Below are 24,146 nucleotides of genomic sequence, written 5' to 3'. Positions count from 1 at the left end.
TGTCTTGTTCATGGCTGCATTCCCAAGAACTGAGCATAGAAACTAGCACTTGGCAAGTATTCAATAATAAATAATTATTAATAAATAAATAGTTACTTAGGATAACCGTTTTTTTTATGATTCTGAGCCATCACTAAGGACACCAGTTTTCTTTCTTTTTTTAAAGATTTTATTTATTTATTTCTGGAGAGAGGGAGGGAGGGAGAAAGAGAGGGAGAGAGACATTGTCTCTCACAGGTCCTGAGTCCACAATACAGGCATGTGCCCTGACCAGAACTGAACCAGTGACCCGAGGATGCCCAGCCCACTGAACCACACCAGTCAGAGAAAGGATATCAGTTGCATTGCCACCCTTTAACACAGTGGCATATATTTTTGATGAAGGTCTAACTCGCCTTACACTGAACATTCCCACACTACCACACTCTTTGACTATTTAGATGTATTTTTCTGAAATTATTTTTGAAACAAAAAACTTAACAGAAAAGTTGCAAATCCATTATAAAGAAATTTCCCCTGAATATTGTAACAGGGTGCAGCCAAGGTTGGGGGGGGGAGGCAAATGGGGAGTCCAAAACTCAGGGTGTCCAGGAAATATTAGGGGAAATATATATATTGGGGGAAATATTAGGGGAAAAATATATATATGATGTCCTCACCCCCATAAGTCTGAGCTGGGGGATGGGACGCATTGACCAGGGCCATTGAGAGTTGTTTTGAATAGCAACAGTTTTGCAAATAACCTCTAGAATGGTCATTTAACATATCTATAACCTTTAACTGGTTGCACAGATATGTTAAACAGCTGTGGTCATGCTTTGAGCCAGCAGGATGGGAGTCACTTCAACCCTTATGTAACTGGGAGGCAACTCCTACTGGGTACAGCACCTGTGTAAAAACTTGCAGATGATCAACTCCATATTATGGGGCCACGCCTGCCTGGACTTACTATGGCAGCCCATAAGGCTGGAAGAATACAGGGATGCTGGCAGTGTAACTGATTGTGAGAGGAGTTGGAAACAGGGTTGCAGAGGAAGATTGGTGCTGGGATTTAAAGCCAGGCACAGCAGCCATGCGGGAGCTTTTTGGGGCCATGTGGCTTTGGCAAAAGTTGGGACTGTGCAGCTTTAGGGTGCACCCTTTTTGCCACGTGGCTTAGGAAGCAGGAGAGACTTTGCCTGGAAGAAAAGGGGTGAAAGGACTCTTACTGGTGGGCCATGAGAAGGTGCCACATGGTTTTGGATTAACTAGAGATCGTGGCAGTGACACAGCTGATGATGCTGAAACCAAGGGGCTGCCTGAACCACAGATTTCTACTTCTTTTCCTGAGATACGGTAACCTGGACTGAGCAGAGGGGAGAAGGAAGGACTGTGCATTTGTGGGTATTCTAAAGGACTTTAGTATTTTTAATGAAGACATTCTAAGTCTGTATAAGTTTTTAAATAAATTATCCCTTTCCTTTTCACCAAACTCTGGCATTGAGAGATATCTTTCCCTGGCAGTGAGCAAGGTGAACCTAGTACGGGGGAGTGGGGACCCTGGAGCACAAGGGTGGGTCCATTCAGTAATAGTATATCATTCACCCCAACCCCCGACCCTGGGACTGTTCTGTAACACTATTTGGTGTTCTGTAACACTACTTGTTTTGTGACACTATTGTTTTTCCAATTAATAAGAAATGTCCTTTACAGCAAAAGGACTGCAGAACCACACATTTCATTCAGTTGTTATGTCTTCTTAGTCTCCATTATTCTAGGACAGTACTTCAGCTTTTTCTTGACACTGATTATTTTTAAACTTTTTCTTATTGTAATGGCACTGCCTTATGGCCCTTCAGAGCTAGGGAATAAATGGACACATACATGCGGGTGTGCACATACACATATATATTGACATAAATATTTATTTCTATATCTATTTATACATTTATTGAAAAGCATAAATCCACTTCGGTACCTCCAATTCTATCCCAGCACCATTAAAGCCACCAGAGCTTTCTCCCTCTTTCTATTTGTGCCTCCCTTTTCTGACACCCAGAAACCTCACTCACATCCTTAATATATATAATAATTTGATTAATACCTGGTGTAATGAGTCTCCTGTCTTCCCTGCCATCTTCTTCCTTCCCATGATGCCCTCTCCCCCCACCAGAGCTCTGACATAGAAACTGTTCTGGCCCACTGTGTCTCATCCCACTGCCAGCACATGCCTATTTGGCTCTGTCTGCCCCTAAAGGCTTTCAGACCTGATTATTCAGGAAGGGATCAGAGAGGAAGGGAATAGGGAGGGGAACAGACAAGAGAAGATCTCCTTTGAAGTATTTTTTCTTTTCTCTTTTTCTTCTTGCTTGTCCCTTTAGTTTGAATAATTCTAACAACATCCTTTCTTCTAAATGTTATTTTTACTAAGTCATTGGCTTAGAAACCAGATTCACTATTCCTTTTTCATAATACAAAGGTTTTTTGTTTATTTGTTTGTTCTAATTACCAAGTAGATTGAGAGGTCCTGGGTTTTGAGTGAGGCCTTTCCTTGGAGTTGAGAGCATGAGCTTGGTTGCAGGGTCTTAGAGACATCTATTTTGAAGTTACAGAGATCCCCTTTTACTTCACCCCCTGGAGCTCAGTTGGATTCTGGACAGGGGAGGCTGGCAAGCCTGGGAGAAGTCACACACGGCAAGTAGGATGTTAGCCCCTCTTTTTATCACTTAGGGAATCCTTAGCACCTATTACAGAGAATCTAGAGTTAGCCCAGAGAGCTGACACTGGTGTACAGAGGTAGGTGAGTTACATGGGTGGGACCCCTGGAGTCCAGGAGAGGAGTCATCTGGGATTCTCTGGTGACAGGTGCCCTGAGCTTAGGATGCTGGAATTTCAATCCTAGTTTCTTCTAGCTGACCTTCGGGAGAAACAATGAATCTCCAGGTCAGAGTGGAGGGTGGGGGTGCGGAGGTTACTCCTACATGATTAATGAAATTTCTTCATCCCCAAGTGGTTTGGTCATGGCCCCAGATGGAGCCTCTGTCTCCTCCTTTCTCCCTTTCAACCCTAAGCAGCTGCTGCTCAAGGGCTGATGTGGGCCTTGGGTTAAGGGAGGTGAGAGGCAGAATGTCCACGACCTAGAACATTGTGTGTGGGGAAGCAGTGGTAGGAAGCAGGGTATGAGGGAAGAGAGGCTCTCTAGGCATTTCCCAGTAATCAAGAGACTCTTGAACCCTGAGTTCTAGCCCCTGAGCCAGGACCTACCCCAAACATTCCCAGTGATCTTCACACCACTGGGATCAAAATCAGCCAGAAGATAAGGTGGAAAGGGGGATTATTATTATGCCAGAGGGGGTTGTCATGTTTCTGGATTTCCTGCCCCTTCTTCTCCTCCCTCCCACCCTTAATGGTAGCTGGGATCAGGGAATCCCAAGTCTCCCTTTAGCAGGTCTTAGATCTGGCCAGCCACCCACCGCCACCAGCAACCTGCTCCCAAATGTTCCCCTAGTCTCTGCCCCTGTCCAAGTGTTCACCCACTCCAACACCCTGAAGTTAATAGCCCCTGGGTTAGGGATTGGGCGTGTCTGTCCTGAACTGGTTCATCCTCCTCAGCCCTTCCTAGAATGTGCTCCCTCTCTTCTGCCACACCCTTAAGAAGTGTACACAAATCCCAGGAAGGAGAAGCTGAGATCACCCAGGCACTGATCAGAACTTCTTCAAGGCTCTCTGTGCCTGCCCCACGTGGGATACTGTGAATGAGTCTCTGTGCTCCTGGAGTGTGTTTAGGGAAGGGAGGGAGAGAGTTTGGCTTGGGGTGGGAGTGCTGTTACAGCATCCCTAGTACCCTTCCCAAAGCACTTGCCACACCACAGTTGAGTGTACAAGGGAACAGGACTCCAGCTGCCAGACCATGGCCATACCCACTCCACAGCAGGAGCCTGTGTGGGGCCCACTGGGCTCAGAGTGGGGACCTGGGTTCCAGGACTGAGATCAGAAACACAACTAGATTGTATTGGAATCAATCTCACTGAACCAGGCAGAAGCAGGGCCAGCCCAGCAGGCACAATGTTACTAACTCCCACCAAGTACAGGACCTGGTGCTGTCTTGTTCATTTCTGTAACCTTAGGGAGGAGCTAGCATGTGAGTTGGCATGATGCTTGTTGACTGACACCACAAGTAAAAGGGCTCCAGACTTGGAGAAGAAAGGTGAACTGAGGTTAACAGAGTCACTCCATTGACCCAGTGTTTCATGTAGGTGATTCCATGGAATCCTCACCAACTTTGTGAGGGAGCCATCATCACCCCTGTATTACAGATGAAGAAACTAAAGCTCAGAAGAGGTAGACCTGTCCAAGGTCACACAGCTAGGAAGAGACAAGCCTGAACATTCTGTGCTAGATACTGAGAGAGGGTTATTTCATATTACTTCCCTTCAGCCCCTGTTCTCTGCGGGTACAGTTCTAGACACAGCAAGTCTGACAAAAGAAGGCAAAATCTGGGGACAGGGTGCCAGATGCATGGGGCTAATAATGGAAAGAGTCCCACAGGGGTGGGTATTAGGCCTCACTCAACCTCAAAAAGGCTATAATCTGTATTGTCCCAGGAACACAGGAAGCTATGAAAAGAGAAGGGTCTCACAGTGTGGACTCTGCTCTGAGCAGAGATTATGTAGTGCTTTGAGAGGACCTCCATCTGGCTCCTATATACTCTAATTTTTACCAATAGAAATGCTTGTTTGGGCAGCCCTTCCCATTGTGTAGGTGAAAGGGCCATGTTCAGTCCCCAATGTCTGGTTACAAGTGAATCTTCACCATGTTTTCCTCTACTAGGAGAACAGAGAAAGATTCTGGGGAACCAGGGAGGAAAGGAACTGAAGAAGGGAAAGGGGCATATGACAATCCTTGGGCCTTTGACCCTGCCTAGAAATGCCACAAGCATCCCCTCAGCTCAGTAGATAGGTCTTCTGGTCCTTTGCTTTGGCCCTGGGCCCCTATCAGCCCTAGCTTCACCCTGTAAAGACACTCAAAGGGGTCATACACCCCAGAACTCAGATAATGATCCCAAGTTGAAATTCTCAGGTCCTCCTGCCAGAACACAGCCTCCTGTATGGTATCATCTGGAGAACAGGACTCGCACCACCCCCTTCCCACTGCATTCCTCACACAACATGCCTGACCTCTGGCCTCATTCCTCTTGGATGAGGTAGTTGTTCCTCTTGGTGTGATTAGCTCAGTCATTCCCTAGGCCTGTGAAAGGATCTGGTCAGCAGCTGCCAAAGGCGTTCTACATCTGGAAGCAGCCGGGCCAGTGCTGTACAGCTCCTGCCATCCACTCTCCCTCTAGCTGATGCTCTGTCTCTGGGGTCTCACAGAACAGGCCTAAGCCTGTTTCTGGGAAGGTTCTTTGAAGGCAGTGATCACAGCTCTGCTGTTCTGATTCCTCCAACCTGGGGTTTCCTGATTCAGCCTATAAATCAACAGCCCTACTGGAGCAGAAAAGAAGTTTGTGTAAAGTTGCTGGTCACCTTGGTCTCCTTGGGGACTGGACTGAAGTCAGAGCTGAAGTTTGGGATGAAACTGAAGCCAGGATATATTGGCAGGGGCTGCTATCTTGGTGTGTCCATTGGTGCTGGCCCAGGTGGAGCTGCCAGCAAAGGCCTTGCCACACTGAAGGCAGACATAGGGGTTCTAGCTGCTGAAGGCCGTCTGGTGCAAGAGCAGATGGGAGTTGGGGCTGATGCTGTCACCACACCCACTGTTAGTGTGGAAGACCTATCTACTGAGCTGAGGGGATCCATGTGAGTGTACTGGTGCTACAGCAAATTTGAACTGTCTACAAAACACTTGCTGTAATTGGGGCACTTACAGGTTTCTCACCCCGCCTGTGTGTGAGCTTTGGTGTTTAAGGAGCTTGGACCTGTAGCAGGTCTTGCCACACCCTGGAGACACAGAGTTTTCACCCAAGTGGATGTCCTTGTGCTTAGCATACTAGGTGTGCTCACTAAAGCGACGGCCGCACTGAAGACACCTGAAAAGGCCATTCTCCATTGTGGGTGCACTGGTGCCATAACCACTCAGCGTTTGCTGAAGTTCTCGCCACACTCACAGTGTGAACACTGGTGCCTGATCAGATGAGAGCTGCACTCAAAGCTATCATCGCACCAGGAAGTTTCTCGGCGAATGGTTTCAGTAGGTTTAACCCTCTCATTCACCTGATAGTTCAAGAGCTCCCCATCGGCGGCCTCTGTCAAGGAATTTGACAAGTTCAGCCTAGCTCGCGATTCTTAACACCTTAGCGCGGACTTGGGCTCCCTCTTCGCTGGGGGCGGCAGAACGAACCTGAAGGAAAAGGGGGTAGCTGCCGAGGGTAACCTGGCGGCTGACTAGCGACGTCACCTGGTGCTGCACGATACTGAGATTCCATGGCCGCAAATCTAGGATCACCAAATTACACCAACCCACTCCCGGAACCCTGGGAGAGGGTTTCCCACCGCACCTAAACCAGGTGTGTTAGGCTTTGCGTGGACTACATATCCCAGCATGCACGGCACTCCCCTCCTGGGCTCGCGCAAGGATTAAATAACTACTACCCTTGAAGTGTTTTCTGCGACTGTGCAAGAGTCAGTACCGCCATCGAGAACTACAACTTCCGACTTGCTTAATAACTGCGGTGGCGCTATTTAGAAAGCGTCAGAGAGGAGGTTCCTGGCTACGTCCCTCTCTTCCAGTTCCGCTGCCTCAGATCAGCGGCGAAAGGGGGGCGGAGCCTTAGGCCTGAGCCAAGATGGCGGCTGCGAGGCCAACCCCTGCGGACTCGCTCTCATTCTGCCTCTCGCAGCTCACAGCGGCGGCCGGGGAGGGTCTAGGTGGGCTAAAGGACACAGCTACCAACGAGACACCCTTGGGCCGTGCGCTCTTAGCCCTTCGCACGCGCTACGTCAAGGCAGCTGGGGGAATCGAGCGCTTCCGGGCACGCGGTGGGCTCCTCCCCCTTCTCGCGCTGCTACGGCAAGCGTCCGCCGTGGGTCCCGCTCCGCCCCAGACTGGCTCCAGCTCCGCCCCTTCGTCGGTGGAATCTGAGGCTTCTGGTGGCCCCGCCCCCTCCGTTGCGTCCTCATCGACTCCCTCGCTGCCTGCGCGCCTGCGCAAGACCCTGGACTTGGCGCTCAGCATCCTAGCCAACTGCTGTACAGAAGGGGCGTGCCGGACTGAAGTGCGCAGACTCGGAGGCATTCTCCCTTTGGGTAAGTGCTCCGCCCTCGTTTCCTAGAAGGATTCCGTGCACGCCCAGTTGTTGTCAGTGTCTGGGCTGTCTTAAGTTCTTTGTGTTGTATACTGGAAGAACATGTTTTGTGACAATGTGGCACACACACCTCTCAAGCTTTCAAGCTTCGTTACGTTACAGCTCTGTTTATTACGTTACAGCTCTGGGAGCCCTCCCAGATCAATAATTACAGTCATTGCCTGGCTATTGGTTGTCGGACGCCACCCTCACCTCTGGGCTGGCGAGGCCAAAGGGGTTATATGGTGACTTTTAGATGATTTTGAGCCTCCATTTATGAGATTCATAGCAAACAATGGCTCCTAAATTCACAGCCTTATGCAGGGCTGTCATTTGATGAGCTAGAGCTTAGAAGATGGAGTGACTCTGCAGTCAGGTAGACACCTCCGATGCTAAGTAAAATGGGATAATAACTACTTAGCAATGCTGGAGTTGGGGGGAAATAAAATACAGATATAGAACGCAAGTATTCTAAGCATAGACTGGGTACCTCAAGTTACTAACAACTAGTACAGTTAAGAGCAAATCTTAAAAGACAGCAAGTTTTTCTGTTTCCCAGCAAAGTTGGCGCCTCCTAGTGGCAACGTTTTGAACACAGTTTATGCAGTTTAAGCCTGTATGAAATTATGCCAGTTTTGATAAAATCTTAAAGTTTTTGGATAAAATGAAATATCAGTATACTTTAAATTTGCATAAAATTCATCTGGACCAAAATATGTTTGACAAAAGGCCTGGCACATTAATTAGTCCTCAATAAATTAAAGTTTTTGTTATTAGGCATTCAGTCACTGTTTTGCCTTTTAAATATCTCCGGGTTCGATCTATATCTATCCCTTTTCCATCATATGCCCAGAGACCAGTGTGCATGTTCTGGGCTGTGCTGGTAGCTGACTTGGTTCAAGCCACTCTCCTTTCTCACCTGGACTATTGCAACAAGCTCCTTGGTGCTTCCCCTGCCTTATTCTTTTCCCCTAAAATCCATTCTACCTCCTGGTTGCCAGATTCCATCACATCACTCCTATTCTTAAAGACCCATGTGGCTCCCAGTGCCCTCACATTCAAGCCCTGATTCCTTGGCCTGGCATTCGAGGCTTTTAATGAGATCATAGAAGACATTGAATGGTCTCACCTCTGAACCTTTGCAAAGGCTGCTTCCACACCTGAAATGCCCTGTAACAGCCCCATCCATCATCCTTCTACTAAATACCTACCTATTTAACCTTCCAGACCCAATAAGTATTAGTTTCTTCTGGAGGACTTCCCTGACCCTCTAAGGCCACATTCTTGAGGTGATTAATGAGAGAGACAAGAATGGTCAAAACCCTTAAGGGGCCAAACTCTCTTGCAGTGACTATTCTTCAGTGTGTGAAGACAGACAGCATCCAGAACCGAACAGCCCGTGCTTTGGGAAACTTAGCCATGGAACCTGAGAGCTGCGAGGACATCCATTCTGCTGGTGAGAAGGCTACGATGATAGAGTTAGCTAGGGCTTGGGGTGGGAGAGGGGCTTGGGGGTCTGTCTTTGCTCATTCTGTGTCCATACCTTCCCTCTGCAGGTGCTGTTCCCCTACTCGTTGAGAGCCTGACGGCCTGCCAGGACTCACAGTGCCTACAGAGTGTGGTCCGTGCCCTCCGCAACCTGGCAGACTCACCCCAGCACCGCCTAGCCCTGGCACAGCAGGGAGCAGTGCGCCCACTGGCCGAGCTTCTGGCTGCTGCCCCAGACCCTGCGCTGACCTTGGCCCTAGTCCGTGCCCTTTTGGAGCTGAGTCGAGGCTGCTCCCGGGCCTGTGCTGAGCAGCTAAGTCTGGGTGGGGGGCTAGGCCCACTGGTCAGCCTGGCCTCCCACCCCAAAAGGGTGGTACGTGAGGCAGCTATCCTGACTCTTGCCAATCTGTGTGCCCAGGGCCTGGTACGGCCTGCACTGGGTAATGCAGGTGGTGTGGAGGTGCTACTGGGTGAGCTCCAGCGGCGCCGGAGCGCCAGTGGGGCTGGCCCAGCCTCCCAGCAGCCCCTGGTGCGGGCTGTGTGCCTACTTTGCCGGGAGGCCATCAACCGGGCCCGGCTGCGGGATGCTGGTGGTTTGGAGTTGCTGATGGGCCTGTTGTGGGATCCTCGTGCGAGTGCCTGGCACCCTCGTGTTGTGGCTGCCCTTGTGGGCTTCCTCTATGATACAGGGGCCCTGAGCCGACTACAGGCTCTGGGACTTGTACCTCTCTTGGCTGGGCAGCTGTGTGGTGAGGCTGGTGATGAGGAAGAAGAGGGAAAAGAAGCTGCTTCCTGGGACTTTCCTGAGGAGCAGACCCCTGAGCGGGTAGAGGCTGGAAGCTTCCGAAGCCTCAGGTGAGTCCCCACCTGCGCTTTGGGATGGGGATCTGTGTCTGCTATCTTCACTACTCTTACCCCCATTCTGCTCAGTAGGACTTTCATTGACTCTGCCTCCTGATTCCTTGTTTTCCCCCGATGTGACCACTTTCCAGTCCCCATTAAACATACCTTCTCTTTCCTGGGTCCACCTTTGACCTTGGCACCACCCCAGCACCTCTGAACTTTGGGGTCCAGACAGGTACACTGGAAGGTAGTATTTGCACTGGTTGTAATAGCATACTCTGGAGTCAAAGTTCTAATTTTGGTACCTCCACTTACAAGCTGAGGTATCATGGGAAGGTTAACTTCTCCGAGCTTCCCATTCCTTGTATGTAAAATTGAGGATAATAATACATACCTACCCCACAGAGTTCTTATAAAGATTAAATGAGGGAACTTTGTGTCCTACCTGGCACTAAACGCTGCTCAATAAATGTCAGCCGTCTTGTGAACCCTCTGATTTCATCTCCTACCGTTCTCCCTGGTGCCCACTACACTCTTGCACAGTGGCCTCCTAGCTAGGTTTTCGACATGACAGGTAAGTACCATCTCAGGGTCTCTTTGGTTGCTGTTCTCTCTGCCTAGAGCACTCTTCCTCCCATGTGCCTTGACTAGATCTTACCTTCTCAGAGAGGGTACCATCACTACTGGTTTTAAATGTCAGCTTTTCCCTCTTCCGGCTTTTTTCTATTCCTTTTCATGTTCTCCATATGTACACCTTCACTAACTCCACACTAACATACCTTATGATTTCTGTGTTTATTTTGTTGTTTGTTTCTACTTACTAGAATATCAGCTCTATAAAAAGACAGGAAGTTTTGTTTATTGCTACTCCCCAGCATCTAAAATGGAGCTTGGCACATAACAAGCATCAGTGTTGCTGAATGACTTGGGGTTTTCCCCCCTCCTCTCTTTCTCCCCTTTCTCCCGCTCTAGCCACTTCTCCCCCTCTCCCAGGCTTCTGTCACCTTCTTTTGGGCCTCCCCCCTTGCCTTGGCTTTGAGTTCCATCTCCTTTTTCTCCCCTCTGCAGGTCTTGGCTGATATCTGAGGGCTACGCTGCCGGCCCTGGAGACATCTCTCCTGACTGGTCTCCAGAGCGCTGTCCGCTGCCTCCACCACCTGAACCGGCTGAACCAGCCAGCCCTGCCCGGGGCTCGGCCTTCATGCAGACACCTCGTGGGCTGCGCACGCCAGGGCGCAGTCCTGCCGCCGCTGAGGAACCTTGGGGCCGTGAGGGGCCAGCGCTGCTGCTGCTTTCACGGTTCTCCCAGGCTCCAGATCCAAGTGGGGCGCTGGTGACGGGCCCGGCTCTCTGCGGTCTACTGGCCTACGTGACGGGTGCGCCAGGCCCACCAAGCCCGCGTGCACTACGTATCCTGGCACGCCTCACCTGCAACCCCGCCTGCCTCGAGGCCTTTGTGCGCAGCTATGGAGCTGCACTGCTGCGTGCCTGGCTGGTGCTTGGTGTCGCCCCAGAGGACTGGCCCATTCTGCGTTCCCGGCCCCTCACCCTGCGCAGCCAGCACCGGGAGCTGGGTGTGTGTCCCTGCACCTCTCTGCCTTATCTTCCACTTTCGCCTTCAATGAGCTCAGAACCTCGCTTCTCCACTCCTCCCACTCTCAGTGCCGTCTCAGTCCAAACAACCCAAGCCACCAGGAATGAGGAAGGGTCCATCTGGCTCCATCCTGCTCCACTGTCTCAGCCTACAAAGCTCTGCTCCATACTTTGCCCAAGCCTTGGGACCCAGATACCCCCAAACTAGGCTTGGCCCCAGTAACTTAGAAGTGTGCCTGTCGGCATTTCCTTCCCCAGTCTACACTTGGTTCTGCATTGTTGCCAGCTTGTGAACCCAGGCTTAGACCCCATGTCCTTCCAGGTCCCACCACCGTTTACAACACTACCAGGGACTGCCCTCTCCTGTGTCCTGTTTCAGTCTTTGAGGGCCCTGACGTACTCCCTGAACATCCCACTTCCTGTTCCTGCCCTTGACTTCCAGTTCCTAGCACTGGATCCCATCTCTCCAGAGCCTGCATCCTCCTTTCCCATGTCCTTATTTCTTGCCCTGAGGTTTTACCCATCTTCCTTTCAGGGGCCCAGAGGCCTGCCTTGTCCATTCCACCCCAATCTTGGACACTAGCTCCCAACCTGACCCACCCTGCCCATCCCTGCAGGTGAGATGCTGCTGCAGAACCTGACTGTGCAGGCCGAATCGCCCTTTGGAGTGGGTGCCCTCACTCACCTACTGCTCTCTGGGAGTCCTGAGGACCGTGTGGCCTGTGCATTGACCCTGCCCTTCATCTGTCGGTAAGGGAGATGTGGGTACCTTGCAGGGACCAAGGGAGCAAGGTTGCTATTCCCCGGGCCCATCCTTTTCTACCTTCTGAAGGATTCTCTTTCTCCTCAAAGGAAGCCCTCTCTGTGGCGCAGACTACTTCTGGACCAGGGCGGCCTTCGTCTCCTCCTCTCGGCACTAACTCGGCCAGCTCCACACCCACTCTTCCTCTTCTTTGCCGCAGACTCCCTTTCCTGCCTCCAAAGCCTGATGTCTCCCACTGCGAGCCCAGCCCTCCCACCTACAATCCCCTTGGACCTAGACCCGCCCTCCCCTTGCCTCTATGAACCTCTGTTGGGCCCAGCCCCCATCCCAGCCCCTGATCTCCACTTCCTGCTGGACTCAGGCCTACGGCTTCCTGCCCAGCGGGCTGCCTCATCTACTGCCTCCCCTTTCTTCCGGGCCCTGCTAGCTGGCAGCTTTGCCGAAGCCCAGATGGACCTAGTGCCCCTTCGAGGCCTGTCGCCCAGTGCAGCCTGGCCTATTCTGCATCATTTACATGGCTGCCGGGGCTGTGGAGCAGCCTTGCAGCCCATTCCCCTGCCAGGCCAGCCCCTGCTGGGCTCAGAGGCTGAGGAGGCACTGGAGGCTGCAGGCCGTTTCTTGCTGCCTGGGCTGGAGGAGGAGCTGGAAGAGGCTGTGGGGCATATCCACCTAGGACCCCAAGGTGGCCCAGAGTCAGTGAGTGAGGTATTTCGCCTGGGCCGACCCCGGCTGGCTGTTCACTGTGCCCGCTGGACACTGAGGCCAGGGCAGTGCCCTCGGAAGCGGGCCCTGGCCTTAGTGGGGCTTGTGGAGGCAGCAGGCGAGGAAGGAGGTCCCCTGACTGAGGCTTTACTGGCTGTGGTGATGGGAGTTGAAGTGGGGAGCAAGGGTCCCAGCCTAGACTGTTGATATCCCTTGGAGGAGACCCAAGAGTTATCAGCTATGAAGGCAGCCTCCCTCAGAGTGGCACGAGGAGGAGGCTAAGCAGAAGTCACCACCGAGGACTGACGGGTTGAAACTAGACCGCAAGGTGATAGGCTGAAGACTCAGGAGTGAAAAGCCAAGGCCAAGGTCCAGGCATGGGACCCATGATATGGAGAAGAGCCAAGGGCCCCAAGCCCCTGGCTTCGCCCAGCCTTCTGAAATTGGGATTAAAACTTTGGAGTTGGAAAGCCCTATTGTGTGGTGTCTCTGCTTTCTTTTCTGTGGGCATCTCTTCACCCATAAAATAGGGCCTTGTCCAGGTCTCTCTATCTTGCTCGATACAGGCTGCCCTTGGCATGTAAGAGTTTAGTAAGTAAAATGCAGCCCTGGAATAAAAGAGTTCCCAGGCTTCTCCCTAAGATGTGGTTTTTGGCCCCTAGGGAAGCCCACTTCCTGTTCATGCGTCTTCATAGTTCAGCCACTCAACTGGATGCAGACCTTGGTCAGGGCTGAGGGAATGCCGTTGGTTTGGCAGTGTATGGCCAAGGACTTGGCCTTACTGTTTTCTGAGTGTCCATCACCCATTTTGGGCCTCTGGGTCCAAGTGCCCTCCTGCTCTTTGACTGAAGGAAGACCTACTGTGTTCATGGAGTCTCTGAAGCCCTGTCTTGGTCATGCCCAGAGAGTCAAAGCCCTGGGCTGGCACTGAGGTGAGGGAAGAGCTCATGTTGCTTTGGTCTCCAAGGCAGGGCCTCCACACCCAGCTCCCAGATCGCTGATCACTCAGGTGGCAGCCTAACTTTGAGGAGAATGCCTGGACTGAGCCTGGCGCTAAGGCTGACATTGCTGCCTCTACCTCTGTGAGCATTTGTCCAGATCTCCCTTTATCAGGCTGTGTGTTGGAACCACCCAGACAGCTTTTTAAAGGATATTTTACAATATTAATGCCTGAGCCCTTTCTGATTGATTGATTTGGATGGAGGGGAGGGTGCCCTGGCCATCACTGTTTTTAAAAAGGCCCCAAGTTGCCCCTGATCAGTGTGGCATGGTTGGGCATTGTCCCACAAGCTGAAAGAAAGGTCAAGGGTTCAGTTTCCTGTCAGGGCACTTGGCTGGGTTGCAGTTTCGGTCCCTAGTAGGGGAAGGACAAGAGGTAACAGATCAATGTTTCTCTCCCTCACTTTCTCCCCCCCTCACTCTAAAAATAAATATAAAGTTTTAAATGCCCACAGGTTCTGATTTGCTGCTGTTGCCCTTCACCCCTTCAGTTTAATTAATGTGGCCTATTACCTTACTGGAAAAATACAGAATTAAGATTAATTCTTATATGGATTTCAGCTCAAAATCAGGACTATATTACAAGAGATAGTATTAGCAAATATAACTACGCAATTGAGAGCCATCTATGGTACTATGGTTCTTACTATATTTTTTTCTGAATAATAGTCTTAAAGCAAGGACTGTACCCTATTCTACACCTGTTAGCCTTTTAAGCATTTGCTCCATTTACAACAGAACATTGTATACCTCAATTCCACATCCAAAGAGATATGTGCTGTAAGAAGGGTTACAGTTTAAAAATTATACATATAAATCAAAGCCCATGTGAAATATTAAATTCCTCACCCAACGAAACCACCATTTTGTGTGAAATAATTTACAATGATGCTTTGCTGTACAGTTGCAGCAGATGAATACGGTCACATCTCAGTACTCATCGGCTTCAGAACTCAAACCCTGTACTCGTTGCATTTTGAGAGGAAAAATATGTTTCGGCACTCGGTGCCTGCTCGGAGTTCGTTGCACCTTCAAGAGCTAGTATGAGTCACGACACCACCCCACAAGAGGAAGTGCTTCATCACTTGTGTTCTGTGTTCAGTACTCGTCAGTTTCAGCACTGGTCACAAACTCCAGAACAAATTAACCACAAGTACTGAGGTACCACTGTATCTTGTAAATTGTTTATAATCCTCACCTGAAGATATTTTATTGATTTGAGAGAGAAAGAGAGAGAGAAACATCCATCAGTTGCCTCCTGTACACATCCTGCCTGACTGGGGACCAAACTGAACCCACAACCTTTTAGTGTTTGGGAAGACACTCCAACGGAGCCACCTGGCCAGGGCATGGCCAGCTAAATTTCTAAGGCTGAAGTGTACAGGTCTGGACTCAGGTCTGGGTCAAGGCCCACAGTCCAATGGCTGCTGCACTATTGTGTGTGTCCATACCTATCCGTAGAGTGTCTTGATTTCTCAGGGTCTCAGTCCAAGGAAGGCTTCTTGTTTCTTTATGTCACTGAAGTCTGTGTCTTTCTTCTCTCTGTTCAACAGTATCTTGGGAAGGAGCTCTTTTGGACCAGGTCTGGGTCACCTCACTGTTAGGGAAGGTCTTTGTCTCGGAGGCTGGCTGGGTGGGGTCTGGCTGCCTGGGAGTGCTTTCTGAGTCTGCTTGAGGCTTGTTCCTGGGTTTCAGTTAAACTCTGCGTGTCTGTTTTCAGGTCTTGGAGAAAAGGTCCTGCTCTAGAGTCTGCAGAAGGGTTCATTGTGTCTCTCTGCCTCTGAGAGATTTGTGTTTACTATTTTGCCCTTTGGGAGCTCTGTTTATGTCATTGTCAGCGTCTCTAAGGGGAGGTCTCTAAACCTGGGCTCTGACTGATGTTTAGAACGTCATTTCTGCCCCCAACCCCAAAATTGTGTCTGGATCAAGTATCACAAGAAAGGCCTGGGTGGAAGAAGGGCTCTGTCTGACACTCAGGATGCTAACTTTTGGGAGGTGTCTGCTTGCAGGCCTCAGTCTGTGTCTCAGAGTCTAACTGGGCATAGATCCCGGCGCAAGAGCCGGGAAAGAGCCCGGGCAAGAGCTATGGAAGAGCCACTTCTCTGACTCTGGCTGTGGCCGCCTGGGGCTCCTTGCAGCTGAGGCCAAGGCTGGGGTGTGGCAGCCTCCCTACAAGCAGGGGGGCTGGGCCTGCGTGGACGGCAGCCCTCCCTCCCGTATTACACGCCCCCACCCAGGATTCTCCCGTCCATTGCCCCCCACTCCCCCCACCTTCCCCTCTAGCCCCATCCCAACGGATCCCGGCTTCCTTACATGGTCACGGCTGGGCCTTGAGCTCCCGGACGTCCTCCCCCACCCCCACCGCCCTCCGCCCCCACCGGACACGGCCCCCGCCCAGCAAGCCCAGCGTGGTCTGCCTGCGCCCCACCATGGAGGATCTGGGTGAGTGGGACCCGAGTTCCCTTGGACGCAGCCCTTCACCATGCCCTGGACCGCTTCCCCATCCTGGAGCCCCCTGGCACTCCCCCGCATCTCCTCATCCTGCCTCCTGTCTTCTCGCTTCTGGTCTCTGCCCGCGCCTTCTTTCCGACTCCACGTCCCCCTTCCTGCCTCTCCCTTCCTGCCTTTCCCGGGCCCGCCGCTCCCTCCCTCCTTTCCTCGCTCTGCTGCAGACAGATGGGCAGGGAGATGCAGTGCCCGCCTGTGGGCGCCTGGGCTCAGGGGCTCTAGTATGGGAGCAGTTAAAGGGGTCTTGGGTCCGGGACTGGGAAAGTAGACAGGAAGGGAGGCTATGACATCAAGTTCTGGAAAAGAAAGTGGCCTGCCCCAGGGTTTGGGGAACGAAAGAGTTAAAGGTTCCTAAGTTTGGTAGGGATCAGGTAGATGCCAGGGAGAGGTTAAGGGTTCCACCACAGTGCTCAGAGATGAAGAGTAAAGGGGCAGGAACTTCTATGTTCTGGCAGGGAAAGGCGATGGGGGCAGCAGGTAGTGGTGTCCCGGTGGGAAGGAGGCATTTTGTACTCCCTGTCTGTTGGAACTGGGGCTAGAAGGCAGTGCCTTCCAACTGTGAGACAGAAGGGGTTCCAGCACCTTGCAATAGGGGGTGCTGCTCAGTAGGGGTTTCGAGCTCTAGTATGGGGAGAATAAGCCAATCAGAAAGCAGGTCCCTGCAGACTCACCAATGAGGTGCATAGGGTGGGACCCAGTCCTGGAGGTGGGCCAGAGCAGAGTGGGCCTGTTCAGGTCTGGGGAGGAATTGGGCGTGGCAAAAAAGCATCCAATCAGAAAGCTGGTGCCAGGCATGTAGCCAACTGAGCAATTTGGGGTGGACCCAAATTTGCCTCCAGTAAAGAGCCAATTTTGACTGCATTAGGGAAGATTTTGAGAATTAAAAAAAAAAGAAAATCAGGCTGCTGGATTTGTGCAGGACTCCCAGGATGAGCCATTTGGGATATTCTGGACATAAATATTGCTTGCTGCCTTTCCACTTCTCCACCTTGGTCTGGCCTTGTGTTTCCTTCTGATTATTCATCTCTGCTCTTAATACTGGGTTTTGTCCTCAAATACTGCCCACTTGGAACCTTTATCCTCTCATATCTTAAGGCCCTCTCTGTGCCCTAACCTTGACCTCTCAATCTCTCACCCTAATGGCCTCTCCCTGCAGATGCCCTGCTCTCTGACCTGGAGACCACCACCTCACACATGCCAAGGTCAGGGGCTCCCAAAGAGCGTCCCCCAGAGCCCCTCACGTCTTCCCAGCCCTATGGCCACCAGTTGCAGGTGAGATAGGTGCTGTGGACTGGGTCAACCACTAGGGCCAGGCTGGCCAAGGCTAGGGGAATCTGGGCCTGAGTGAGACAAAGTACAGGCTTGTCATTCCATACATGTGTCTGTCTCTCTGTAGATGGGGTCTGGGGAGTCTTTAGGAGCCTCTGGAGACAAGGACCATCTGTACAGGTAAGGGGCCTGGGAGCTAGGGAATGGGAAAGTCAACTGGGACTCGAGGTGAGGAGACTTGGATTCCCCACGCTGAACCCAAGCTCCCACCTTGTTTCCCAGTACGGTATGCAAGCCTCAGTCTCCAAAGCCTGTGGCCCCTGTGGCTCCTCCATTCTCCTCTTCCAGTGGTGTCTTGGGCACAGGGCTCTGTGAGCTAGACCGGTTGCTTCAGGAACTTAATGCTACTCAGTTCAACATCACAGGTACCAAGGTTACTGAGATAGGTCTTGATGGGATTGGGGCAGGGCAGGGAAGGGCAGAGATTAAGGGGTATAGATTTCTCAGAGTAGCAGCTAAAAGGACACAAAGGCTTAAGTGGGAGGGTGGGTGGAGCATGGCCCTATGTCCAGAGCCCTTCTCTCCTCTCTGCAGATGAAATAATGTCTCAGTTCCCATCTAGCAAGGAGACTGCAGGGGACCAGAAGGAGGACCAATCTGAGGACAAGAAAAAGCCTAGCCTGTGAGTTTGGCACAGTTGGCAGGGCAAGAAGAGTGGTGGTCAGTCTTGGATGCCTGAGTTACTGGAGGGATCGTTATTCTGGGAGGCTCTGAGCTGACACAAGCTGTTTTCTTCACAGCCCTCCCAGCCCATCCCCTGTTCTCTCAAAACCTTCAGCCACCTCTGCCACCCTGGAGCTGGATAGACTGATGGCCTCACTCTCTGACTTCCGAGTCCAGAACCACGTGAGCCAGGCAGGGGGGTGGGCCACTGTGGTTTTGTGGCTCCCTAACCCATTTTAGACCTTTCCACGTGTGCTGCTGTTGCTGACTCAACTCATGTCCTCCCTGTTGTAGCTTCCAGCTTCTGGGCCAACCCAGCCACCAGTGCCAAGCTCTGGGAATGAGGGCCCCCCACCCTCACCGGGCCCGACTAGCAAGGGCAGCTTAGACACCATGCTGGGGCTGCTGCAGTCTGACCTCAGCCGCCGTGGCATTCCCACCCAGGCCAAGGGCCTCTGTGGCTCCTGCAATAAACCTATTGCTGGGCAAGTAAGTGGAGCTCTGTGTATAGGGTGGTAGAGATCCATGTACCCATGATCTTCACTGAGAGCTGGCCTTTGGGGTGTTCCCTTTTAATAAGTAACTCTGGAAAGTGGGCATTATTGTTATTCATATTTTATGAGTGAGGAAACTGAAGCTCTGAGTCACATGGCAAGTAAGTGGCAGGGTGAGAGTTCCAACCCAGTTACCATTTATTATGGTCCTTCTCTGTGCCAGGCACAGTGCTACTAGCTCCTTTACAAACCCCCATCTCATTTGATTTTTGCAAAATCCTAGTTGGCTCCATCCACCACAAGCCTGTTTCTCCTCTGCGAGAGTCTGGTTGGTCCTTGGCTTATTGACTGAGCAGATATTATTTACGATAACTGTGCCCAGTGGTTGACGCAGATTGTCCTGGCAGACAAAGTGCCCCGCTTCCACCCCAGAATTCCCAGTCAGAGCAAAGTGGGTGGCGTTGGCCTTCGTGGGCCTCAGGCACTTTTGCCTTCATATGTCTCTTCTTCCATGAAAAAAATGTTTAAAATTGTATTTTATGACTGTGTTAATATAAAGATAAGTATATTAATATCATATATGGAATCATTTTTTCTAGCTCAGTTTTTTCTTCTGAATTTAAAAGAAATTACAACATTTTTGTGGGCTCCTAAAATGTATTGTGGGCCCTAGGCAGTGTGCTGGAAGACCTGGGTTGAATCTTTATCACTTACAAGACTGAGTGACTTGAACATTAGATTCTTAATCCTCATCTCTCAGAGATGAAACTTGAAAAGTGCCATGCATTCCTTAGCTCACTGGGGACATGGTAGCCCAAGGGCCACTCTAACCCTGGCCTCACCCCCAACTCAAAGGTGGTGACTGCACTGGGGCGTGCTTGGCACCCTGAGCACTTCGTTTGTAGTGGCTGTTCCACCGCCCTGGGAGGCAGCAGCTTCTTCGAGAAGGATGGAGCCCCCTTCTGCCCTGAGTGCTACTTCGAGCGCTTCTCCCCACGATGTGGCCTCTGCAATCAACCCATTCGACATGTGAGCCCTGCCTGGCCCACAAGCTCCTGCACTGTCTCACCCAAGGAGCCTGTGAGATAGGCTTCTTCCACTCACAGTCCCCTCCCCCCTCCCACCCAGGCAGCCCTGCATCTTGGCCTCTTCCACATTCCTTCAGATTCTGCCTTCTCTCTTTGACTCCCAAGTTCCTCCTTAGGTCACCCTTGCCTCAACTCATAGTTCATTCAACCCACTCACCTAGGCTCAGGGTGGGAGAGGGAGGGAAGAAGGGATGGAAAGTAACACTGAGTGTCCACTTTCATTTCCTACAGAAGATGGTTACTGCCTTGGGCACCCACTGGCACCCAGAGCATTTCTGCTGCGTCAGTTGCGGGGAGCCCTTTGGAGATGAGGGTGAGCTTGACTCCCACCTTCAAAGCTGTGGGTCTGCTTTACATCCCACCTTGCACCCTTTGGCTCAGTTCACTAAGGCCTCCTTAGTCCTTGGGGCCATGAATTTTCTCCTGCTCTCTTCTGGCCCCAAACTCTCCCTCCTGTGGGTTCCCATCCCATCCTCTTCAGCTCTGCACCCCCCTCAACCCCCACCTCTCCGCAGACCTGTTCCCTCTCTCCCTACTGCTCACTCTGGCCCCACAGTTTTCACACCGTGTAGGACCATTTTCTTTCAGCCCACTCGGTTTGCGCCCCTAGGTTTTCACGAGCGCGAGGGCCGCCCATACTGCCGCCGGGACTTCCTGCAGCTCTTCGCCCCACGCTGCCAAGGCTGCCAAGGCCCCATTCTGGATAACTACATCTCAGCGCTCAGTGCACTCTGGCACCCAGACTGTTTCGTCTGCAGGGTGCGCTCTGTGGAGGCGGGGCCTGGGGTTGATGGGCCAAGGGGGTGGGGGCGGGGAGGGAGGGAGCGGGGACCTAGGATCTCGAGGTGGGTGATTATTCAGGGCTGGGTGTACCTAGAGGCGAGGCTTCGTCTCAGTGGGACTGTGGGGTGACGGATGGAGAGGGATTATTCGACTCGTAAATTGAGCTGTCTGGTGACGGTTCAGTCTCTGATCCACTGACGCCTTTCCCCAGGAATGCTTCGCGCCCTTCTCAGCAGGCAGCTTTTACGAGCACGAGGGCCGCCCACTGTGTGAAAACCATTTCCACGCGCGGCGCGGTTCGCTGTGCGCCACGTGTGGCCTCCCGGTGACCGGACGTTGTGTGTCTGCGCTTGGCCGCCGCTTCCACCCGGACCACTTCACCTGCACCTTCTGCCTGCGCCCGCTCACCAAGGGCTCCTTCCAAGAGCGCGCCGGCAAGCCCTACTGCCAGCCCTGCTTCCTCAAGCTCTTTGGCTGACTCTCAGTCCCCAAAACCCCACCCTTCCCCAAAAGCCCGAGCTCTTGAGACTCCAGTGCCTAGCTCTTTGAGCTTGGGGCTTTCCCTAACCCCACCCTATAAGCACTACCCACTGTAGAGACCCACCCCTAAGGTATCTTACTCTACATTTTCCAGGCCAATCCTAAGGTCACACGCCCCCCAGAGTGGGACACAGACTGACTAGCACCCCTCCTGAGTCCTTCACTTTATTCCTACCCTCAAGGGAACCCCGACTGCAGGAAGGCCCTTGCAATTACCACTGATCAGAAGCCCGGCTGGGACATTCCTCCCCCACCCCCTTCCCTCTCCCCCCCACCCCGCCCGCCCCACTGCTTTGTGCATTTTTTTTCTATCTACATAAACACAGTCCACGTCGCACTGGCGCTGTGTATGCACTGGCGAACCTTTCATCCATCGGGACTCCCCGCCCCCTGTGAAAGTTCTTTCTGCAGCCGGTTCGAGGCCACCACCTTGTGGCTGGAGCGAGACCTGCAGCCTTAGCCTTCGCGTATCTGATGAACCTGATGCTGGAGAGGACCGGGACCAGAGCCACCTTGTAAAGATAGTGGCAGAGCCCGCACAGGAGCTCAAGCTGGGCCCCCTAGAACCTTCCTATTTCCACTTCCCCGCCTCCGACCCTCTTCAGCTCTCTATAGTTTTGAAATAAGTGCTTAAACTGTTCCCAATTCCCCTGGCCCTCCCATTTTGTGTGATTCCCAGGGAGTGGGTTTTCCCCCTTTTATAAGACCGTCAGAGGTGGGCTCCATCCGGAAGTGCCAATCTATGCCCACCTTTTCAATCTGGGCACTAAGGCACAGCTTCCCTCTTACTACAGTATTGATTCATAACATCTCCCCCAGGCAGAGGGTGACATTCTGTGTGACCGGAGCAGTGGCTGAGGGGAGCACTGGGGGCTTGAGGAGCCAGAAGGAGGCTTCTAACTGGGAGTCACAGAAGGCTTCCTGAAGGAGGTGACACCTGAGAAAAGTCCCAGCAGAAAAGGATGGGAGGGGGTTAGGTGTGGAGAAATCCAGGCTCCATCTGAATTCCCAAGACCCAGAGACCTTTCTGAGCCCCCGAACCTTCGCCTTGTTCCCTGAAGCCCCCTAGGGAGGGGGCATGGACTCCTGGGTCCAAATTATAGGGGCCTTTGAGGATGGAAATGATGGATCTTCAGAGCCACTTCCAGCTCAAGAAAGAGTTAGCACCCAAAAACAGCATGTGTGGGCAAGAGGCAGGTGAGGTGTTATCTATCCATACCTCAGGCGGACCCCCAGATCCTTTCCTCTCTCAGGCTCCTCTCCCCGGGTCTTCCCTGGCCTCCTGCTCTTCTCCTTCCACATACTCTCCCTGGCCAATGCTGTCCACCCCCTGGCTTCTAGCCACCTCCCTGTCTTGAGGATACCCAAATTGGTCACCTCCAGTCTCCATTCATTTATTTGCCAAGTATTTATTGAATATTTATTACACCAGGCTCCATACCAGGTGCTGGGGGACCACAGGGAACCAAGTAAACATGGTCCTTGCCCTCATGGAGCTGAAGTCTATCTAGTAAGGGAGACGTGACAAGTGATGAAGTAATAGGACTTCTGTGACTGCCTAGTACCTCCCTAGTCCTTTAGTACTAATCACTATTGCAAATACATGCTTATTTGTTGCTTGTTTGTTTGTTTCTGAAACTGGAATACAAGCTCCCAAGAACTTGTCAGATGACATATGTTTTTGTCGTATGACACTGTCTCTCCAGTGTCTAGTATGGTATCTGGTATGTGGTGAGTGCTCAGTACATGTTTGTTAATGAAGGGAGGAGCAAGGAAGAAAGGAAAGGCAGGGAAATGAGAAGGGAAAAAAATTAGAGAACTAAGAGAAGGTGGGGCAGGGATTAATTTAACCAGATAGTCAGAGAAAGCCTTTGAAAATGTGATGTTTAAGCTGAGACTTGGCTGAGAAAAAGCCAACCTCAGGCAAAGAGCCTGAGGAGAGCATTCCAGGCAGAGGAAGGAGAAAGTGCAAAGGCCAGGAGGTAGGACGAGCTTAGCATATTGGGAAAAAGGAAAGAAGGTCAGTGTGGCTGGATCAGAGTGAGGAAGGTGGAAAGTGGCAGGAGGTGAGATCAAAGAGGAAACAGGTGTCCCATCATGACAGGCTTTGAAGGCCACAGTGAGGCACTGCATTTCTCTCAGGCACTTCAAATTCATCATTCTTGGAAGCAGACACTGTGGGTGCCCTTTCTGTATTGGCTTGGCCCACCTGGGTAGACAGTTCGCCTACACCCAGTCTCCCTAGCTGCTCCCTGAGTTTCTGTCTGAGGGTGCTCTCTGGTGGAAGGAGCCTGCTCTTGTGTCCCTCAGGGCTGAAGTGGGTGGGGAGGTTTTAGAAGCTCCAACTGGTTAGAGACTGGAACTGGTGAAGAAATACCCTAGCTGCTTGGCTGTCTGAGGGTCCCCCATTGGGATTGTGTTCCAATGTTCACAGCGGTAACCTGTCAGTGGACACATTCTTTATTGGCTTTTCTTACTTCCCAGCCCCTTCACAGCCCTTATTGGTATCACCTCCCCGGTAAAGCCCTTGCACTCCAATTCTCATTTTGGGGTCTGCTTTTTAAGGCACTCCTTAAACATAGTTCATTATATTCCCCGTCTCAGGCACAAACCCAACTGCCGTAGTCAGACCTCCAAGTCTGGTCAGTTCCTGAAGAAAGGCAGAGGGAGGTACAGCTATATTCAGCAATGCCTTCCCTTCTTGTATCTAGCCCTGTGCTGAGCAATAGAATGCCAGAGATAAATTGGATCATTTCCAGCTCTTGGGGAGGCTCTAGCCTTTTTGGGAAACAGACCTGGACCCAGACAAGGGCCATACTATGCACTTGGAACTGCATCAGAAGAGTCAGAGAAGTGTTTCCTAAAGAGGTAACATGAGCTGGGTACTGAAGACTGAGTAGGAGTTGGCCATTTGGGAGGCAGGGAGGCCTCTAAGCAGAAGGTACAACTTATGCAACAGTTTGGGGGCATAAAAACACAGGCTGAGCGGAACAAAGGAGTAGAAAGGAAATAGAAGGAAACTCTAGATTTGGTATGGGAGCAAGGGAAAGGCTGGGCAGGAATTGGAGCATGGCAGGCATTGAACATCAAGC

The 24,146-nt window shown here is 51.8% G+C and overlaps 2 protein-coding genes across 3 annotated transcripts; both read left to right on the top strand.

Annotated features, from left to right (window-relative positions):
* The first annotated feature begins 6,247 nt into the window (after positions 1-6,247).
* ARMC5 (armadillo repeat containing 5) lies at positions 6,248-13,123 on the top strand. The gene is made up of 6 exons (XM_045849263.1): positions 6,248-7,223; positions 8,610-8,717; positions 8,818-9,604; positions 10,661-11,166; positions 11,803-11,935; positions 12,038-13,123. Exons 1-6 carry the CDS (start codon positions 6,764-6,766, stop codon positions 12,855-12,857), a joined length of 2,814 nt encoding a protein of 937 aa, XP_045705219.1. The 5' UTR covers positions 6,248-6,763; the 3' UTR covers positions 12,858-13,123.
* A 2,909-nt stretch (positions 13,124-16,032) lies between these two features.
* Positions 16,033-21,319, top strand: TGFB1I1 (transforming growth factor beta 1 induced transcript 1). 2 transcript variants are annotated; one of them, XM_045849100.1, is made up of 11 exons: positions 16,033-16,091; positions 17,314-17,429; positions 17,554-17,606; positions 17,709-17,851; positions 18,021-18,108; positions 18,227-18,332; positions 18,444-18,638; positions 19,499-19,672; positions 19,963-20,044; positions 20,342-20,490; positions 20,726-21,319. In XM_045849100.1, exons 1-11 carry the CDS (start codon positions 16,079-16,081, stop codon positions 20,990-20,992), a joined length of 1,386 nt encoding a protein of 461 aa, XP_045705056.1. In that variant the 5' UTR covers positions 16,033-16,078; the 3' UTR covers positions 20,993-21,319. The 2 variants fall into 2 exon arrangements, with proteins under 2 accessions (XP_045705056.1, XP_045705057.1); XM_045849101.1 differs by lacking the exon at positions 16,033-16,091 and adding an exon at positions 16,359-16,378.
* The last annotated feature ends 2,827 nt before the right edge of the window (positions 21,320-24,146 follow it).

Source organism: Phyllostomus hastatus, unplaced genomic scaffold (genome assembly GCF_019186645.2).
Source record: "Phyllostomus hastatus isolate PE091 unplaced genomic scaffold, TTU_PhHast_1.1 phas_contig_64, whole genome shotgun sequence".
NCBI classification, from domain to species: Eukaryota; Metazoa; Chordata; class Mammalia; order Chiroptera; family Phyllostomidae; genus Phyllostomus; species Phyllostomus hastatus.
This window is presented reverse-complemented; position numbering and strand designations above follow the sequence as displayed.